The sequence below is a fragment of the Canis aureus genome, chromosome 19 (assembly GCF_053574225.1).
Source record: "Canis aureus isolate CA01 chromosome 19, VMU_Caureus_v.1.0, whole genome shotgun sequence".
Classification (NCBI taxonomy): domain Eukaryota; kingdom Metazoa; phylum Chordata; class Mammalia; order Carnivora; family Canidae; genus Canis; species Canis aureus.
Genome location: NC_135629.1, coordinates 41,443,984 through 41,466,353, shown reverse-complemented (window position 1 = coordinate 41,466,353; position 22,370 = coordinate 41,443,984). Strand labels below are relative to the sequence as shown.

Here is a 22,370-nt window from a genome sequence, read left to right as displayed (position 1 = left end):
ATGTTAATAGTAAATGATATTCAACTGACTTTATAATCCTTTCCATTCACTCAAAGAGTGAACAGATTTACGGTTTCCAGTTTCTTTTAAGATAGACATATTTTTTGGGGAAAAAAAGAAAGATATATTTTGAATCTTGAACTAAGTTTGGCCTTTTTGTTGATATTAAAATGTTCTTTGGGACACCTGGATGACTCAGCGGTTGGACGTCTGCCTTTGGCTCAGGGCGTGATCCCAGGATCCCAGGATCAAGTCCCGCATTGGGCTCCCTGCATGTCTCTGCCTCTCTCTGTCTCTCATGAATAAATAAATTAAATATTTTTTTAAAAACCACACACACACACACACACACACACACACACACACACACACATTCTCCAATGCCTTGTTCCATTTGTATTTCCATAAAGTTCTATGAGATAAGTTTGATGTGCACCAAAGAATCATTGCTACAAATTGATAACATGTCACAGAATCAGAGTAGTTCAAAGCTTATGAAGCCTTTAAATCAGAACAGCTCTCCACCAATTCAAAGCTTCCATCTAACAGCAAACAGTCCACTTTTATTTTCTAATTTCAAGCTTTGTGCTTTGTAAATATTTAATCATGAATTTCAACATGTCTTTTAGGATATGAAGAAAATAGGTGGTTTCAATTCTCCAGTTCTAAAGCCTTTTGATATTCAGAAGAGTTGGCATATTTTCATGAAAGAGTAAATGTATATATTCCATTTCAGATTTTTGTTTCTTTTGAAAGCACTGGCATTTTTAGAGATACTATGCTACTAAGAAACTGGAAGATTCTTAATCCTCCAAGTACATAAATGTTGCAATTTAGAAGAGTCAGTTATTTTCCATTTTCAAAGGCACTAATTATTCTATAAACATTAACACACATTGCATCCAAGAGGTACCACGTAATATAGACTCTATCTTGGCTGCCCTCTGCCCTAATGCAAAGGTGTGAAGCAGCAGGTCAGACTTCTTTATCTTCCTTTATATGCCCACATTCATTTCCACATTTGCCACACCCAAGGCATTCTGTCAGAAATCAGCCTAGTCTGTTGAGAAAACTGGAAATCAATCAACTAAGCCTATCAAATTCTTTACATAAGGAATATCTGCCATATTTTCAAATGAGAAAAGCTGTACCACCAGCCTTCAATCTGTCATTTTACAATGCAAGTCATTTACTTATTTATTCATTCATTCATTCGTTTTAGAGCATATGTGGGAGGAAGGGGCAGAGGGGATGGAGAGGGGAAACAGACTATCCAAGGCTCCATCTCCCAAACTACAGATCATCCAAGAGTCAGATATTTAACCAACGGAGCCACCTAGGTGCCCCATAAATAATTTATTCTTAATATTTGACAAGGCTTTGCAGAATGGGGAAAACATAAGAATCACAAGATGTTTTAAAAGATCTATCCGAGGGGGGGGGCACTCAAGAGTAGGGGGAGCAAAGAGAGAGGGAAAGGATATCAAGCAAACTCTCTGCTGATTGTGGAGCCTGGCTGGGGGCTTGTTCCCCTAGCTGGAGATCATGACCTGAGCTGAAATCAGGAGTTGGTCACTCAACCAACTGAGCAACCCAGGCGCCCCAAAAGTCGTAATAGATTTGAAGTCAAAGACAGATTTGCATTCTAACTTTAGAATTTAACCTCCCTAAGGCCTTGGTATTCTCATAAATTAACTCAGAATAGTATTATTTACCACAAATGACCTGAAGGAGGACTCAGTGACCCTATATTTAAAGGTACTATGACTGTAAAATTCTAGGGATATCACAATTTTGTATTTTTTCAAAATTGTAGATCTTTAAAAGACGAGCTCAGTTTCACATTTTTTCACAGCTGCTACTTCACTGTGTATATCCCATTCAAACCTTTTTTTTTTTTAGTTACAATTTTTTAGTTCCACTATATGCAAGTACTGAACCAAGAATTTCAAATGCACCATTGAATGTAATTGTCTCAACAACTCTACTGCTATCCCATTTTGTAACGAGGAACCTAAGAGAATTGCCCTCAAATAGACAGTCACAAAGCTAGGGAGTGGTTAAGCCAGGATGTGATTTATGTAAATTTGACAACTCAGGAAAAACAGAGCTGTGATTAAATACAATGCCTGTTTTGTACTTTTTGGGAAAAATTCCACCACTGTTTAATTATGGAACCACAGCAATATACTGTATATTAGAATTACTTGGCTTGCTCCTGTGGAGGGATCATCACATCACACGCCTGCTCACTGCCTCCACCTGATAAGCTACTGCAGTCATGAATGCTCTTCCTCTCTTCTGTATCCCAGGGCCCAGCAAAATGAGCATCTGTCCAACTAAAGCCAGAATGCAGAGGGAAGCTGAAGGCCACAACAGGATTTAGCTGCTAGCCCACCTCCATCCCCTTCGCATCACTCAGTACCCCTTCCTCTTTCCATCTAGATATCTGGAGTTATCATTTAGGAGTGGCCTCTCTCAAACTTGAAGTCCTTGTGGGCCTTTACTCTCAACCCTGCCCATCACCGTCACTTCTAACTAGGTCACAGGACACGGTAGATGATCCAAGCTGAGCAAACTGTAGTGTTTCCACTGCCCCAGCGCAATGACTTGTTCTAAAATGACCCAAGCCAAGCTAAGAAAAGGACAGAAAAATTGTTCCTTCTTTTGACTGGATTAGGGAATGCTATAGGCAGTAGGGAGCCATAGAAGGGTCTTCTGCAAAGGAGTAGCAAGGTCATACATGCATCTTAAAAGATGATTCTAATAATAGCCACAGAAAAACACAAAGGAATAAAACACAGTGGGAAGACCAGTAACGGTCCTACAATAATAGTCCTGAGAAGAGATGAGGGATTAAACCAAGACAATGGTAACAATGGTAACAGGAACAGAGAAAAGAGAACACTCTGAAATTGCTTTCTGTCTCACTGGAAATATTGTACTAAAAGGAAAAACCTGTCTCCTTGAATCCCACATATAGAGATGAGCACTGTAGACACTTGATTCACATAATAAGTGATTTACTGAGTAATTGAAAAGCATTAAGATGAAGTGATTATGAGCACAAGAGTCTAAGCCATGCCATTGGGGTTCAAATCCCAGTGTTAAGTCACTTACTAGCAGTGTGACCTTGGATGAGTTATTTAACCCCTGTGCCTCAATTTCCTCATCTAAAAAATTGGGACAATAATAGTACCTACCTTATAGGGTTGCTGGTATGTAGAAAAGGAAACCCTTCAATTGGCTGATAAAAGACAAGCAGTAGCTCAGCAGACATACAAGGGGGAAAGACAGCATTCCAGGAAGAAGGGAAGGTATATCCAAAGGAGAAGAAACATAAAAAATGAGCTTGACTCATGACCTTTGCCCTCTCTAGAGCCATACTCCCAGTGTTAGCTAAATGACAGTTGGAATTCCAGCATCAGGGACTGTACCTAAAACTCAACTGGTCCAGAATGAAACCAATCACCATCAGATCTGCTCCTCCAGGCTCCCTACCTCGGGGGCAATGTCACCATCCTCTCCCACCAGACAGTTTTTTCTTTCTTTCTTTCTTTTTTTTTTTTCTTTCCACCAGACAGTTTTAATTACTGCCCATAAACTCATAAACACAGAGACTGTAACAGTGGGTCAAGGGTGGATGGTTAGTCTGATGTAAACCATGCCTCACAAACACTTGCCAGGTTCCTGAGTATGGGACATAACTGTGACAAGGTCAGAAGAAGCAGAGGGGTCAAGTCAGGGGTGACACAGAGCACTGCCAACCCAGGGGCAAAAACCAACTCTGGAAACACAAACCATCCAGGCCCCAATGAATCATCCCCTGCTGTAGGCTAAAAACCAACTTTGCATCAGGCTTTTCAAGAACTAGAACAACAACTTCCCCTACTTCCCTAATCCCCTTTAGCTATTGCTATATTGCTGATAATAATTCCATGTTTTCCAATCAAAGTTGTTATTGATAATCCAACTTTCTAAAGATTTTATACGGGCAAGTTCTCTGATTTTCAAGGATAGGGATTCAAGGATCAATAGAAGAGACTGCCCAACCAATTAGAGTTATCACACCAGTTACTATGATAGGTACGTAGCAACATTGTCTTTAATATTCACCACCCTTGAAAAAGGGTGGAATTAAAAGAATTCCTCTTTTAAGAATGAAAACTCTTGACAGAGCAAGGATATAAACCTAGGTCTGCCTGATTCTTGTAAGTCAGTTTCCAGTGAGTTTTGTTTTTTTTTTTCCAGTGAGTTTAATTAACATGAGTAAGTCATCAAGCAATTGATCATATACGGATGTATGAGTATATTTAAAACACCTATTTTGGGCACCAGGGTGGCTCAGTGGTTGAGCATCTGCCTTTGGTTCAGGTAGTGATCCCAGGGTCCCAGGATTGAGTCCCGCATCAGGCTAGGGAGCCTGCTTCTCACTCTGCCTATGTCTCTGCCTCTCTCTCTCTGTGTCTCATGAATAAATAAAGATCTTTAAAAATCAATCAATCAATCAAAACACCTATTTTCTGGACCCTAAAAACAGAAAAACAAATCTTATAGCTGATGAATCAATTAAAGGAAAACATTCCTTTTTGATAACATTCCTGCTAACCCATAACACTATTTCACTGGGCTCAGTTCAGGCCTTTCTCACTACTGACTTGTATCATTATAATGGATTATAAGGAGGTCTCTTGGTATTCACTCTGGCCCTGCTTCAGACCAGTTCTTCACATTGCTTGCCTAGAGTACAAACATGATGGTGTCCCTCCTATTTGTAAGGTTTATTAATGGGTCAACAGCAGCATTTCCCAAACTTGTGTGGCCATAGAACTGTTTTAAACTGATAGAACATGAGCTGGTACTCACAATATCTACTGAGTGCTTGGACTGAAACAGAGAAGAAAAAATGGCCTTAGTAATTGATGCAAAAAAATAAAATAAACTTTATGGTCAAATTAAAAAACTGATTAAAAAGTTAAGCCAGGGATCCCTGGGTGGTGCAGCGGTTTGGCGCCTGCCTTTGGCCCAGGGCGCGATCCTGGAGACCCGGGATCGAGTCCCACATCGGGCTCCCAGTGCAAGGAGCCTGCTTCTCCCTCTGCCTGTGTCTCTGCCTCTCTCTCTCTGTGACTATCATAAATATAATTAATAAATAAATAAATAAATAAATAAATAAATAAATAAATAAAATTTTTAAAAAATTAAAAAAAAAGTTAAGCCATTTTTATTTTCTTACTAACAAAATTTTACAAATTATAATAAGAACATAAAACATATGTCACAGGGAAGCCCGAGTGGCTCAGCCCAGGGCGTGATCCTGGAGACCCGGAATTGAGTCCCACATCAGGCACTCCCTGCATGGAACCTGCTTCTCCCTCTGCCTGTGTCTCTGCCTCTTTCTCTCTCTCTCTCTCTCTCTGTGTCTCTCTCGTGAATAAATAAATAAAATCTTAAAAAAAAAGACACATGTCACAGATAAGTAATCAATGGAAATCACACATCATGCTAGTTAGTAAATATGAATCATGCACTGTCAGATGCAGATGCCAAGTCACACATGTGTTCATGATGCCCTACCATTCTTAATTTTTAGAATTATATAAATGTGTTTAGAATTCCTTTATACTTAAAAAACATTTTAGAAAATTACTCAACTGTCACTTTTCTTTTTTAAAATCCTATAACATCTGTGCTCGCTTCGGCAGCACATATACTAAAATCCTATAACATCTATAACACTGGCATCCTCCAGCTTTAGCAGGTGGCAAGATAACCCAGACACTTCTTACACTGCACAGTATGTCACTTCTCTCCAGGTCATGTTGTTCAGTGAAGACTACAGTATATTTCCCCATGTTTAAGAAAAAAAGAAAAGAAAACAGTATGGAGGTTCCTCAAAAAATTCAATAAAAATACCATATGATCCAATAAGTCCACTACCGTGTTTACCAAAAGGAAAACACTAATTCAGAAAAAAGATATATGTAGTGCTATGTTTACAGCAGCATTATTTACAATTGCTAAGATATAAAAGAAGCCTCAGTGTCCATTAATAGATGAATGGATAATGAAAATGTGTGTGTGGGGGGGTGTATAAATCTATACATTGGAATATTATGCAGACATAAAAAGGATGAGATTGCATCATGTGTCAATATGGATGGACCTAGACAATACTATGCTAAGCAAAATAAGTCAGACTAAAAAAGACAAATACCATATGAATTCAATGTGAAATTTAAAAAAACAAATGAATAAAAAAACACCAAAAAGCAAAACCAGACCTATAGATACAGAGAACAAACTGATGATTTCCAGAGGGGAGAGGAGTGAAGAGATGGAAAAAATATGTGAAGGGAAGTGAGAGATAGAGGCTTCCAGTTATTACATTCCACTTACATTCCAGTTATACATTCCACTTACATTCCAGGAATGTAAGTCATGGGAATAAAAGGCATACCATAGGGAATATAGTCAATGATACTGTAATAGCACTGTATGGGGACAAATGGGAGCTACACTTGTGAGCATAGCATAATATGTAAACTTGTGGAATAATTGTTACATCTGAAACTAATGTAACATTGTTACATACTATACTATACATTGTTACAACTATACTCAAAAAAGGAAAGGAAAGCAAAACAAAGGAAAGGAAAAGAGAGAAATGAAAGCGGGAAGAAGGAAGGATGGTCGGAGGGATAAAGGGAGGAACCAATATAGATGTATTCTATCTGTACACGTGTGCACATACATTTTAATGCAACAATATGTTATCAAAAAAATTGAACATCAGTTGTTCTTAACTTTAGCTATCCATGAGAATCACCTGGAATCTTTTTTTTTTTAATTTTTTTTTAATTTTTATTTATTTATGATAGTTACAGAGAGAGAGAGAGAGGCAGAGACACAGGCAGAGGGCGAAGCAGGCTCCATGCACCGGGAGCCCGATGTGGGATTCGATCCCGGGTCTCCAGGATCGCGCCCTGGGCCAAAGGCGGGCGCCAAACCGCTGCGCCACCCAGGGATCCCAGAATCACCTGGAATCTTGTAAAAATTACTGATACTTGGGTCTCATTCTCCTTTAACTCCCCGCCCCAAATTATTCATTAATTGTTTGGATATGGAATCTGAGCATTGGGTTTTGTTTTTGTTTTTGTTTTTTTAAGCGCCCAAGGCTGGGGTACCTGGATGGCTCAGTTGTTTAAGCATCTGACTTTGGCTCTGGTCATGATCCTGAAGTCCTGGGATCAAGTCCCATGCTGGGCTCCCTGCTCAGTAGTGAATCTGCTTCTTCCTCCTCTTCTTCTCCCTCTTCCTCTCCTTCTGTGATCTTTCTGGCTCTTGCTCTCTCACAAATAAATAAATAAAATATTAAAAAAAAAAAAAAGCTCTCAAAGCTGAAAACCATTGCTACAAGGGAGGGAGGGAATCAAGTGGAGGCTTTAAGGATAGAAGCCAGACTTCTCTGAATTTACCTTATTTTGGAGATTTAACTTTGAACTGTGTAAATATCTTATATAGTTATAAAAGTAATTTAAAAAAATAATCCCCCAAACATAATTCAAATTAGTTGTATATTGAATTGAGAGGAGAACCATATAAAATAACTGTTTCAAGAGACTTGACCTGGAAATCCTAGTGAGGTATTATCCTAAAGATAATAACTCAAGAAAATCTTAAACAGTTTTCAAACATCATACTGCTAGTCTCATGATTCTGAGATTGTTACACGCTTTATGAGATAAAGAAAATGAGTAATTATGTTATTGAACAATAGCAATTTTCTGGCATTAGAGAAAGGACATACATTAGGTTAAATAAAAGCAGTACAGTCCTCAATGCGAGTTGGAAATATGACTAACCCCAGTAGCAATGAGCACCCCTACCATCCAGATTATGGTCTCCACCATTTTTGGCTAAAGCGAAGCAGGGCTCCTTGAAGAAATGCTGATTCCTGGTTTGGAGCTAAACATGTAACAATACTGGAAAATCTACTAAAAAGCAAGAATGCTAAAAGATACTACTAAGACCGGGATCCCTGGGTGGCACAGCAGTTAAGCGCCTGCCTTTGGCCCAGGGCGCGATCCGGAGACCCAGAATCGAATCCCACGTCGGGCTCCCTGCATGGAGCCTGCTTCTCCCTCTGCCTGTGTCTCTGCCTCTCTCTCTCTCTCTGTGACTATCATGAATAAATAAATAAAATCTTAAAAAAAAAAAAAAGATACTACTAAGACCAAATCAAAACAAATTAGAGGAAACTTAAAGAGGTTCCCATTACACAAAGATGGAATAATAAGGGCAGCCCTAGTGGCGCAGCGGTTTATCGCCACCTGCAGCCCAGGGTGTGATCCTGGAGACCTGGGATCGAGTCCCACATCAGGCTTCCTGCATGGAGCCTGCTTCTCACTCTGCCTGTGTCTCTGCCTCTCTCTCTCTCTCTGTGTCTGAATAAAAAAAAAAGGGGGTGGGGTGCCTGGGTGGCTCAGTGGTTGAGCGTCTGCCTTTGGCTCAGGTCATGATCCTGGAGTCCTGGGATGGAGTCCCACATCGGGTTCCCTGCATGGAGCCTGCTTCTCCCTCTGCCTATGTCTCTGCCTCTCTCTGTCTGTGTGTGTCTCTCACGAATAAATAAATGAAATCTTTAAAAAAAAAAAAAAGATGGAATAATATGAGAATCAAATAAGAACAAATGGCAATGGACTAAATCAACAAATACAATTAAATCCTTAACTTTATAATGGTATCTTTTTAAAGACTTAATTGGTCATCTTTGGAGGATACTAGAAAATCAACTTATTATTCTGAAAACAAGTAAATGAAAGGAAAGACTCAAGCATTTACCCTATCTTTCCTGAACAAACTATTCTGCAGGGTAACCTAAGAGTTAAAAAGAGGAAGTTTTTATTTACAGAAGCATTTCAGTATGTAATGAAGAAAGAATGATAGAATTAATGCTCTGTGAAACCTTGGTGAACTAATGAATATATGCTGGCAACAATCAACATGATCATCAACATCATAAATCAGAGACCAGTTAGTTCTATGTGCCTTCTAATGGAAGATACATCAAAAGTTATGAAATAGTTGGTGGAGGTGGTGGGGACAGCAAGTGAGGTACAAACCTGAATCTGATCAAGCCCACACAGCAAAGGTTCTCAAACTTCAGGGTCCATCAGAATCATCAGGAGGACTGGTTAAAATACAGATTGCAGGGATCCCTGGGTGGCGCCGCGGTTTGGCGCCTGCCTTTGGTCCAGGGCGCGATCCTGGAGACCCGGGATCGAATCCCACGTCAGGCTCCCTCCATGGAGCCTGCTTCTGTCTCTGCCTTTCTCTCTCTCTCTCTATCATAAATAAATAAATAAATAAATAAATAAATAAATAAATAAATAAATAAATAAAATTTAAAAAGAAAAAAAAATACAGATTGCAGGGGTGCCTGGTGGCTCAGTTGGTTAAGCATCTGCCTTCAGCTCAGGTCATGATCCCAGGGTCCTAGGATCGAGCTCCCAGTTGGGCTCCCTGCTCAGTGGAGTCCGCTTCTCCCTCTCCCTCTGCCCCACTTCCCCTCTGTGTTCTCTCTATTAAATAAATTATTTTTTAAAGATACAGACTGCAGGGCCCCAGCCTCAGAGTTTCTGTTTCAATAGGTCCGGAGCAAGACTAAGAATCTGTTTCTAACAAGTTTTCCAGCTGAGGCCGATGTTGATGATCTTGGAACCTCATTTTAGTAACCACTGCTGTAGTGCTAATCATGAATTAGAGAAAAAATGAGAGAAACTCTGAAGCAAACATCATGGAAATGCAAACTTCAGGCTGTGAAAAAAATCTACAAAATAAACTTTCTTGTACAAATTAGCTTCAAAAGGAAAAGAGAAAGAATGGGGGAGTAGAGAGAGAGAGAAATCTTACAGTTTAAAATACACTTAAGAGATAAAACAGGGCAGCCTGGGTGGCTCAGCGGTTTAGCGCCACCTCCAGCCCAGGGCATGATCCTGGAAATCCGGGATCCGAGTCCCACGTTGGGCTCCCTGCATGGAGCCTGCTTCTCCCTCTGAGTGTGTTTCTACCTCTCTGTCTCTATGTTTCTCATGAATAAATAAATAAAATATTTTAAAACAGCCAAATGTAACCTATGGACCTCATTTGGAGATGTGTGAAGTCTGAAGACAGATTGAATATTTAATGCTATGGAATTATTTTTCATTATTTTAGATGTAATAAAAGTTTTGTAGATATATTTTTTAAACTAATCCTCACAAATATAAGCTTAAATATTTATGGTAAAATTATCTCCAGAATTTTATTTATTTTATATATTTGTTTAGAATTTTACTTAATAATCTGGGGGAAGGTGGTCTGAGTGCAAATGAATCACGAGCTGACACAAGCTCGCACCGGATCAGAACTGATTCTAAGAACCCAACTTCCTGTTCAATGAAATTGTGTTGGTAGCTTGAAATTAGCAAGGTAAACACATGGGTGAATATTCCCAAAGGAAACTGTCAAACACTATAAATGAGAGCTAGTTGCCATGGTATCAATACCATGAAGTTGGGTGATGAGTAGATGGGTTTATTACAGTATTCTTACTACTGTCAATAATTAACACTTACCAACATAAAAAAAAAAAAAAAACTAAAAAAGAAAACCAGCATTTCTGTGTGAAGAGAGGAGAACCAGTGGGCAGGGTGATTTTGATACAGATGGTTCACTTACACAATGTTTATAAAACACTGCCCTAACACATACATCCAGCCACTAAACACAGTCACTTATTCTGAAATAACCATTGCCACCCACAACACCTGCCCCCATGTACACTAGTACATGTGACATCTCTCTGCTCCTAAAGTACCCCCTGACTAAAGCAGATCCATCTCTAACCCAGTCCTATCGTCCAAGATGCAAAAAAGACAGCTCCATTCCAGGGGCTGAGCACTCCTTCTCTATCATAGCACACAAAAATTCCACGTGTATCTAGGACATCACCCTAAAATCTCCTAAGGAGTAGAGATACTTTCCTACCACGTTTTGTCTAGCACAGACTTTGGCACACAGAGACACTAAATATAAATGGATTGAATGAATTATTTCCTATTATCCAGACTGAAAAAGACTAACAGCGAAGTCCCTTTTCTGATGTATATACTCTCACCCACTCACATCTGGCCACCAATTTAAATAGAATTATAATAGGAATATAAAACCACCCTGACACCAACTGGTGTAATTCACTATAACTTTGATGCTAACCACCCAAATAGCATCATAGTCCACAGTCAAACATGACTGTCTTTACTTCAGATGCCAGCTATACTTTGCGAGTCCCCAGGCCATCCACATTTCTGACCAACTGGCTATAGATTCAGAGGTTCCCACAACTCCTCAGGTTTGATTTGCTAGAACAAATGAACCCCTGGAAACATGATACTTACAATTTTATAATACAGGACACAAAACACAAAGGCTAAGGTCTGGAAGGGTCCTAAACAGAGTTTTCCATTTCCTCTCCTCATGGAATCAGGGCATGTCACGCTCCTAAGAACAGAAATGTATTCACCAAAAAGGAAGCTCCACCAAGATTTTTTTTTGGTTCCATTCCATAGGCATGACTGAATCATGGGCCATATGATTAAACTCAATCTCCAGCTCCACGTTTCCCCAGAAGTCAGACTGGCTCAAAATCCCAATCCTCTAATTATATAGTTGGTCTTTCTGGTGACCAGGGACCATTCTGAATTATCTCATTAACATTAACTCAGGTGTGATCCAAAGGACTCATGAATAAGAAAGACCCCCCTATTGCTTGGGAAATTGTAAGAATTGTGGAAGGCACAAAGGCCAGATACATTATTATGCAACAAAAACAAAATTCCAAAAAACAAACAAATTCCCTAACCAACTTACAAAACTAAAGACAAACATAAAAAAATGCATCTAAGACCACTGATGTCCACTCATTTTAGGAGCACTAAATCCTATTCTCACTTATTAGCATTTCAGATATCACTCGTCTACTAGACTACACACTATTTAAAAAAAATTTATGCATTGAGGAGCCTGGGTGGCTCAGATGGTTAAGCATCCACCTCTTGATTTTGGCTCAGGTTATGATCTCAGGGCTGTAAGACTGAATCCTTGGTCAGGCTCCACACTGGGCGTGGAGGCTGCTTAAGATTCTCTCTTTGTTCCTCTCCCTCTACCCCTCCCTCTCACTCAAGCTCTCTCTTCCTCTAAAATAAAAAAAATAATAATAACTTTTTATGCATTAAATTTAACTATACTCCAAGGGCTATCTAGTGATTGCTAGGGAAAAAAACCCTTAACATCACTAAACAGATGGAGCTACTCTTTTGGCAGTTGAAAGATCCATTATTTGAGCATTGGCCAGGTAATGGCAAGACAAATCATCTCCTTCTTAACAATCATGGAGTCACCAAACAAAAAAAATCTCAATAATCTTTTCCAAAAAAGCCATCAAGAACATGGCAAAAATGGGCAGCCTGGGTGGCTCAGCGGGTTTAGTGCTGCCTTCAGCTCAGGGTGTGATCCTGGAGACCCAGGATCGAGTCCCACGTTGGGCTCCCTGCATGGAGCCTGCTTCTCCCTCTGCCTGTGTCTTTACCTCTGTGTGTGTGTGTGTGTGTGTGTGTGTCTTTCCTGAATAAATAAATAAAATCTTAAAAAAAATAGAACATGGCAAAAGTATGTCTATTTACTGTATGAAACAAATCCTCCTCTAAACATAATTTTACTTTTCTTTAAAAATATTGGATGTCTCAAAAAACAAAAGTACTTAACTATAACATTGAAAACTGAACAGTAATTCTCCAGCCACTGGTTTAGCCAAAAAAAATCTTTATCCAAATTTCAATATCATCAGTCACTGTCTTCACACACAGTATCTTGTGGGGCATCACATCCTAAAACTGCTGCTGACAAATTCCCAGGCAGGTATCAGGGCTTGGGACTGAGAAAAACTCAAGCCATCTATTTTTAGATCTTAAATTCATTTAAGCAGAACCTCAAATGGAAAATAAATTATACAAGCTAAAAGTTTTAGTTACCAGGTTCTGAACACTCCTGCTTTTTTATTTTTAAAGATTTTATTTATTTATTTGAGAAAAAGTGAGAGCATGAGCGGGGGGCGGGGGGGGGGGGGGGAGAACCCTCCTCACTGAGCTGGGAGCCAGACACAGGGCTCAACTCCAGGACCATGGATCATGACCTGAGCCAAAGGCAGACGCTCAACTGACTGAGCTACCCAAGTGTCTCACTCCCACCTTTTTAACTCCAAAGAATCATAAACTAAATTTTACATTTAATAGGAAAAATGAGGGGATCCCTGGGTGGCTCAGCGGTTTAGCGCCTGCCTTTGGCCCACGGTGCGATCCTGGAGTCCCGGAATCGAGTCCCACGTCGGGCTCCTTGCATGGAGCCTGCTTCTCCCTCTGCCTGTGTCTCTGCCTCTCTCTCTCTATGTCTATCATGAATAAATAAATAAAATCTTTTTTAAAAATAGGAAAAATGACATGAGAAAAACGTATTGTGAAGATATAATATACAGGAACAGTCCTAACAGACCACCTGTTTCTAGAGACAAGAAATAGCTGTGCCAACACCTATTTCAGTCTGGAGCCAAGTCACCTAAAATTATTACAAAACGACTTAATGAGCCAAATGTTTCCCCTGTTATTTTCCTTCAAGTTGCTTTTTAGTTGAAGAGGAAGCCTTGATCCATTTTTACTAAGGAAACATATAATCTTGAAATAATATCTCATTCTTCAACAGAACTGTAAACTAAGGCTATTTTGTAACCAAGATGATGAAAACAAGCTCTTCATGGTCTCCAGAATGGAGACCAACCTGTCCTTGTCTACAGATTATGCGCTGGTGTCCTCCAATATATTTGGTCCTTCAAATGAGGACATTTCAAAAGCTGCCCATAGGTTACTAAACATGCATTAGCAAAGATCACTTTTTGCATTAATGCTAGAGTAGATAGATCTTTGTGTTCTGTGAATAAGCACCCCCAATTTTTTTAATAATCATAATTTCTTAGTAAAGGCCACCACACAAAGAGAGCCCACCTTTTCTCTTATATTTGGAAAATTATTTTTTCCACACAACTCATTCTCATAGCTGCTTTCAAAAAGGGCAATAGGGTCCTCAGTTTTACTGTAAAAGCTTGGAAGAAGGAAGGTCACCTATCTTTTAGTTGCACAAGAGCTGGGTACCTGAGGGGCAGTAACGCCACATTCTCATACCCAGGAAGCTGATGAGTGCCCATCCCTGCCAGGAAATATAGGCCCCAGGAGTCTTACCAGAGTCACAGACATGTTTATTATGATGTGATGAAAACAGAACTTATGCTGTCAGTCTCAAAAAGGAGGACTAGGCAGAGGAGAAGCAGTGTGTGAGTCACAGTACTGTGTAACACTTTTCTAACTGGAGACTGTCTTGATCTTTTCTATAATAAAAACAGTGTGTGAGCAGATCACTGAGGGACATCGTTCTTTTTCTAAAATTGAAAATATGGGGATCCCTGGATGGCTCAGTGGTTTGGCACCTGCCTTTGGCCGAGGGCGCGATCCTGGAGTCCCGGGATTGAGTCCTGTGTTGGGCTCCCGGCACGGAGCCTGCTTCTCCCTCTGCCTGTGTCTCTGCCTCTCTCTCTCTGTGTCTATCATGAATAAATAAATAAAAATATTTAAAAAATAAAATAAAATTGAAAATATTTTAATAGTAAGTATCAGAAGCAAAGCTGGAAAAAAAGCAGGCAATCTTAAGCACTCTCAAGTTATCTCCACTAAAAAAACTAATCCAAGGATAATTCAATCACTTAATTGTTGATTTTGAGTATCTGGCTCTTTTCTTTCCTTCTTTCTTTTTCTTTCTTTCTTTCTTTCTTTCTTTCTTTCTTTCTTTCTTTCTTTCTTTCTTTCTTTCTTTATTATTTTAGAGAGAGACAGCAGGACAGGAGAGGCAGGCGGACAGGGAGAGAGAATCTCAAGCAGACTCACACTGAGTGTGGAGCTGATGCAAGGCTCCATCTCATGACCCTGAGATCATGACCTGAGCTGAAACCAAGAGCTGGATGCTTAATCCAATACACCACCCAGGCGCCCCCCTGGCTATTTCTAGAAATGTAAAAGTTAGTGAGTGATTCCCTCATTATCATAATTGCTTCCCAAATATTTTCATCATAATAGTGACCTCTTGTTTTCTTTCATTTTTTTCAGCAGTTAGTAAGTTTATAAGAGAAACAAATGGAAAATTACAACAAACAGTCATCCAGAAATAGCTCATCATCTCTTATCAGATAGGGAAGTTTTGAGACTTGCAAGAGGTTCCAATAAGCTGCCTTTTCATTAATTTCTAGATAAAAGATTTTATAAAAAGAAGTTGAGTTTTTTATTTTATTTTATTATTATTATTTTTAATTTTCTCCCACTCTTTCTTTTTTTTAAATTTTTTTATTTATTTATGATAGTCATACAGAGAGAGAGAGAGAAAGAGGCAGACACAGGCAGAGGGAGAAGCAGGCTCCATGCACCGGGAGCCCGATGTGGGATTCGATCCCGGGTCTCCAGGATCGCGCCCTGGGCCAAAGGCAGGCGCTAAACCGCTGCGCCACCCAGGGATCCCGAAGTTGAGTTTTTTAAAGATTTTATTTATTTATTTGAGAGAGAGAAAGAAAGCACAAGCTGGGGAGAGGGGAAGAGGGAGAAGCAGACTTCCTACTGAGCAGGAAGCCCAATGGGAGGCTTTATCAGGACCCCAGATTATTACCCAAGCCACAGGCAGATGCCCGAGTCACCAGGCACCCTAAGAAGTTAATTTTTTTTAAAAGAACCCTTCCCCAAAAAGGTCTGTGTTATAAAAACCTTTAAACAAATGCATTTGTTTCTTTCTCATGGATCCATGGCATTCAAAGTAGCCAACAGACAGATAAGCTAGAAGAATCAATAACCCACTTCAAAGAGGGTTATTTTCCCTTAGCTTAAACATTTACCTCTGAGATTCAACTCATAAAAGACAAGGCCTTGAAGTGAAACCTTAAATTATCCTTTAAATTAAATAACAGGGAAGGCAAATAACACTCCTTTCCACTCTCTGAATATGAGGTATCCCCACTTTTTCCCTGTTCTAACCCACCCAGCCTTAGGGCCTTAGCTGCTACCTCTCCTCTGGTTTCTCTTCCTCCCTCATGGGCCCACACTAAGGCTGACTGTATCTTAACAAAAACTCTTCCTCACACCTACCTCTCCTTCGATCTATCACTGGGTCCTCTCTTCTTCAAAATGTAGTCCCCATTCCTTATTCATATCCTATAAAGCCACCCTCCCTCACACACACTTTTCCTACCCTACTGCCTCCTGACCTCCTTCACCACAATCCCACTGGGGCCTGTATCCAGTGTAAATGGAGTCTAAGCAGGTTTTTTTTGTTTTTTTTGTTTTTGTTTTGTTTTGTTTTGTAATGCAAGTGATTACGGACGCATTCATTTCAAAAAGGCATCTACTTTAAGAGGGCTATCTTGAATAAACACATTGCTAGTCACTTGATTAGATAAAGAGCCAGGCTGCCTCCCCTCACTGAGGCTCCTTTGTTTTAGAGATCTTGGTTGATTTTTGATAAATGATTATTTGGGCTGCTTATTTTTTTCTCTTTCCATGTTTTAAATTCCCCCTCTTATATTTTAAATTCACCAATAGAGCGAGCCTCCCCACACCCTAGGCCTCCACCTTCAACTCCAATAAAAGTAGAACCCCAGGCCTGTGTCTTTGTGTTCTCTTGTTCCCTGGCTTGAGCTGCACACTCTCCCCCCACCCTATACAACATTCTCGTTGTGTAGTTCCATGTGTGCTATGTAATTTCCAGGTCCTATAAATAATAAACTTTTATTCTTTGTTTTTTTCTTAAACCTTTATTCTTTCAAAGTTTTTTGATGGTTATTGAAGGGTATCCTGCAATTACAATAAAGAAGCATAGGGCCAGTCTAACCACCATGCCAGGCTGAGACCAGCACACATCATCCTGAGAATTATAGCTGAATGCAACCACTTCAACGCCAGCTTTGGCACTGCCAACCTCTTCACTGCTTCCAACACCACGGACTGACCAGTCCCTTCTGTAGCTCCCATCTCTGTGCTCCCTCTCGCATGTACTCTGTATCAATCTCCAAAATCAGCTCCCCATCATACACTCACTCATTTACTCAACAAGAGCTTCTTAAGTATCCACGATGGGCCAGGTGTAAGCTAAGGACTAGAGACAAAGAAGACAGAAAGCTTCCCATCCTCAAGGAGCATCTATACTACTGAAAGAAAAACAACAAAAAGCAAATGAGAATTCCAGATCATAACAGAGCTCTAATGTAACCACCCAGGGTGCCATAGAACCTCAACAGAGAGACCCACCTTAAGCAGAACAATCTGATAATCTTCTCTGAAGCTGAGTCCTAAAAGAAGAGGAGCCAGCTGGTCAAAGCCAGGGGAGAAAGATTCAGGAAGGGCCAGCAGCAACCATCAAATACTCAGGGAGACAGTAAGGTTAGTGTAGAAATAAGCTTAGAAAGTGAGGAGGGGGGATCCCTGGGTGGCGCAGCGGGTTGGCGCCTGCCTTTGGCCTAGGGCACGATCCTGGAGACCCAGGATCGATTCCCACATCGGGCTCCCGGTACATGGAGCCTGCTTCTCTCTGCCTGTGTCTCTGCCTCTCTTTCTCTCTCTGTGACTATCATAAATAAATAAAAATTAAAAAAATATTTAAAAAAAAAAAAAAAAAAAAGAAAGTGAGGAGGGGAAGGGCTAGAGAGAGAAGGCAGAAAGATAGGATCCAAATCCGGTAGGATTATGTAGACCATGGAAGATATGTAGATTTCATTCACTTGCTTTTTTTTTTTTTTTTTTTTTTAAGATTTTAAGAATTAAAAAAAAAAAAAAGGGATCCCTGGGTGGCGCAGCGGTTTGGCGCCTGCCTTTGGCCCAGGGCGCGATCCTGGAGACCCAGGATCGAATCCCACGTCGGGCTCCCAGTGCATGGAGCCTGCTTCTCCCTCTGCCTATGTCTCTGCCTCTCTCTGTGTGTGTGTGACTATCATAAATAAAAAATCTAAAAAATCTAAAAAATCTAAAAAAAAAAAAAAAAAAAGATTTTAAGAATTTTATGTGATGTAATTTGGGTATGTAATGTACATTATGGTAACAACAGTTTACAATATATATATTGTAAATATATAATATATAATATATATAATATATAATATATATCTGAAAGTTGCTAAAAGAGTAAATCTCAAAAGTTCTCATCATAAGTAAAAAAAAACTTTTAACTATGAGATGATTGATAGATGTAAACTAAACTTACTGTGGTAATCATTTCACAATACATCATGTATTGGGCAGCCCTGGTGGCGCAGCGGTTTAGCGCCGCCTGCAACCTAGGACGTGATCCTGGAGACCCTGGACCTAGTCCCACGTCAGGCTCCCTGCATGGTGCCTGCTTCTCTCTCTGCCTGTGTCTCTGCCTTTCTCTCTCTCTCTCTCTCTCTCTCTGTCTATGAATAAATAAATAATCTTTAAAAAAAATACGTCATGTATCAAATCATTACATTGTATACTTTATTTTATTTTATTTTTTTAAATTTTTATTTATTTATGATAGTCACATAGAGAGAGAGAGAGGCAGAGACATAGGCAGAGGGAGAAGCAGGCTCCATGCACCGGGAGCCCGACATGGGATTCGATCCCGGGTCTCCAGGATCACGCCCTAGGCCAAAGGCAGGCGCTAAACCGCTGCGCCACCCAGGGATCCCACATTGTATACTTTAAAGTAATACAATGTTATATATCAAATGAATCTCAATAAAACTGGAGAAGGAAATAAGTTAATGTGAAATTTTAACACAAATTTTTTAACACAAATTTTAACACAAATGTTCACAGTAGCATTATTTGTCACAGTCAAAAAGTTAAAGCAACTCAAAATAGATAATTTGATGAATAAACAGAAGCTAATATATTCCTATAATAGAACAGCACCTGGCCATAAAAGGGAATGAAGCACTGATAGTACAATATGGATAAACCTTGAAAACATCATGCTAAGTAAAAGAAACCAGGAGCAAAAGAACACATGTGATTCCATGTATATGAAATGTCCAGAATAAGAAACTCCATATACAGAAAATAGATTGCCAGAGAGAGAGGGAGGGATGAGGAGTGACAAAAATGGGTACAGGAAAAAAATAAAAAAAAAAGGGGGGGGGATCCCTGGGTGGCTCAGTGGTTTAGCGCCTGCCTTTGGCCCAGGGCCTGATCCTTGAGTCCTGGGATCGAGTCCCACGTCAGGTTCTCTGCATGGAGCCTGCTTCTCCTTCTGTCTGTGTCTCTGCCTCTCTCTCGAATAAATAAATAAAATATTTTTTAAAAATGGGTACAGGGGCTCTTTTTGGGGTATTGAAAATGTTTTGGAATTATACAGTGGTGATGACGGCACAACTTTGTGAATGTACTATAAACCACTGAATTGTACACTTTAAAAAAGTAAATTTTATGTGTTGTATCTCAATTACAAAAAGAGAAAGAAAAAACTAAACAGTCTGATCAAACACATGGAATCAAAGCCAGAATATTGGAGGTAAATAATTGGAGGCAATATTTCATAGAGAGAACTTGCTAAAGGATGAATGTAAAGAGTGAGGGAACAAAAAAAGGGTCAGAGATTACTCTCATCCCCACCCTAAGTCTTAAATCTTGGCATTTACCCATACTTTTTAAACCCAGAATGTCATTGGTCCCCAGGATCATGCCCACAGCCTTATTCTCTTCAACCTGGATAGCCTCATCCACTCCCATACCACATCTTCCTTCCACCCTTGATCTGACTCCCAGATCCAGGCCTGTCATTATCACGGCTATTTCTACCTGGCCATCCTGCAAACCTATCAAATTCATGCAATAGATCCAACTCTGTCATCCCCTTAATAAAATTTAAAAATTTAAAAATTTTTTTAAAAAAGGGAAGGGGAGGGGAAGGAAGAGAAGGCAAAGGAAGGGGAGGGGACAGGAGAGGAAGGGGAAGAAGAGAAGAAGGGGAGGAAGAAAGTCTGGTTTTAAAATTTCTTAGTGTGATATTGTGATATAACAAGAAATATATGTTTGGTCTTTGGCCCTGGTTCCTGGCACAGAGTTCATAAAACCCTTGAAATTTCTTTTTTTTTTTTCCCAAGACTTTATTTATTTATTCACGAGAGATACAGAGAGAGAAGACAGAGACACAGGCAGAGAGAGAAACAGGCTCCATGACATGGGACTCGATCCTGAGTCTCCAGGATCACGCCCTGAGCTGAAGGCAGGCACTAAACCGCTGAGCCACCCAGGCTGCCCAAACCCTTGAAGTTTCTTGTGAGGGCTGTCTTGTTATTCATAATAAGCCCCTTTCCACCATACCTAAGCTTATGCTAATAAAGATGGGGGGCTGGTTACCAGAGAAACTAATCAGGTAATTGGAACTTTCAGCCCTTTGAAAGTTCCCTGGAGGGGAAAAGAGCTGGGAATTGAGCTCTTTACCAATGACCAATGATTTAATCAGTTGTGTCTACATAACAGAAGTTCCAGAAAAACTCTACATAAATGGGTTCAGAGCTTCCAGGTTGAACACACTGAGGTGCTTCGAGAGTGGTACACTCAGAGAGGGCATAGAAGCTCTGTGCCCCTTCAACTTATCTTGCCCTATGCATCTCTTCCATTGGTCGTTCCTGAGTTGTACCCTTTATAATAAAATAAGAAGAGTAAGTAAAGCACTTTCCTCAGTTGTGTGAGCCATCCTAGCAAATTATCAAACTCCAGGAGGCGGGTGTAGAAACCTCCAATTTACAGATGGTCAGTTGGAAGTATAGGAGGCCAGGGATTTGGGATTAGCCTTTGAAGTAGGGGGGGCCATCTTGTGGGACTGAGCTAACCAGTGTGGTCTGCACTAACTTCAGGTAGTGTTAGAAGTGCTGTGAGCAGGGGTGCCTGGGTCGCTTAGTTAAACAGCTGCCTTCAGTTCAGGTCATGATCCCAGGATCCTGGGATTGAGCCCCACATTGGGCTCTCTGCTCAGCAGGTAGTCTGTTTCTCTCACTCCCTCTGCTCATGATCTCTCTCTCTCTCAAATAAATAAATAAAGTCTTTGAAAAAAAAAAAAAAGTTATGTGAGGGACGCCTGGGTGGCTCAGTGGTTGAGCATCTGCCTTCAGCTCAGAGTGTGATCCTAGGGTCCTGTGATCAAGTCCCACATAGGGCTCTCTGTGGGGAGCCTGCCTCTCCCTCTGCCTGTGTCTCTGCCTCTCTCTGAGTCCCTCATGAATAAATAAATAACATCTTAAAAAAAAAAAAAAAGTGCTGTGAGCAGAGGAATGACAGCTTTACTTTACCTAGTATATTTATTAACAGCATTATCCAACTAGTATTCCAGGTATAATACCAAGATCACCCCAGGTGGAGTGTGAGGAGTAAACTCTGACTTTCCTCTCTCCTGCACCTTTCAAAGGCAAGGAGTCAATAATTCTTATCAACTCAACCAAAATAAGTATCTCATGTATACAACCCTACATTGAGGGATCCCTGGGTGGCGCAGCGGTTTGGCGCCTGCCTTTGGCCCAGGGCGCGATCCTGGAGACCTGGGATCGAATCCCACATCGGGCTCCCGGTGCATGGAGCCTGCTTCTCCCTCTGCCTGTGTCTCTGCCTCTCTCTCTCTCTCTGTGACTATCATAAATAAATAAAAAAATAAAAAAACCTTAAAAAAAAAAAAAAAACCCTACATTGAATGTGAGCAGACATTAGATAAAGGTTCAACCTTCCCAAAATGAATAAAATTGAAATTAAAACATTGAGAAATTTTCCAAAAACTAGTACTTTTTATTTTTTTTAATAAGTTTTTTTTTTTCTTAATTTATTTATTCAGAGAGAGAGAGAGAGACTGAGAGGCAGAGACACAGGCAGAGGGAGAAGCGGGCTCCATGCAGGGAGCCTGACGCGGGACTCGATCCTGGGTCTCCAGGATCAGACCCCAGGCTGCAGGCGGCACTAAACCGCTGCGCCACCAGGGGTGCCCCAAAAACTAGTACTTTTTAAAGAATTTTAATACCTTGTGCTTTCAAATGTACAAATTTGGTATTCACATATGTTGCTGGTGACTGTGTATACTGATTAGCACAATCCTTCTGAAAAGTATATGACTATATAGTCATATTAAATAACAAAAAAAAGTACATTTTGACCTAGTAATTCTATTTCTAAAAATATATTCCAAGAGAATAAGCTAATTTTTTTTAAAAGCCTTGTGTACTCTTTGAGGAAGACATAGTCACA

General features: G+C 40.1%; 1 protein-coding gene across 2 annotated transcripts in view; it reads right to left on the bottom strand.

Moving 5' to 3' along the window:
* Positions 1 to 22,370, bottom strand: part of PRKAR2A (protein kinase cAMP-dependent type II regulatory subunit alpha) — a 111,162-nt gene that overhangs the window by 80,479 nt on the left and 8,313 nt on the right. Inside the window, exon 1 of one of the 2 annotated variants that reach the window (XM_077858920.1) lies at positions 14,244 to 14,280. The exons of the other annotated variant lie outside the window; for it this stretch is intronic. Coding sequence (XP_077715046.1) covers positions 14,244 to 14,271 — 28 coding nt within the window. The 5' untranslated portion in view covers positions 14,272 to 14,280. Of the gene's footprint in view, positions 1 to 14,243; positions 14,281 to 22,370 lie in introns of those variants that run through there. 2 annotated transcript variants of the gene reach the window in all.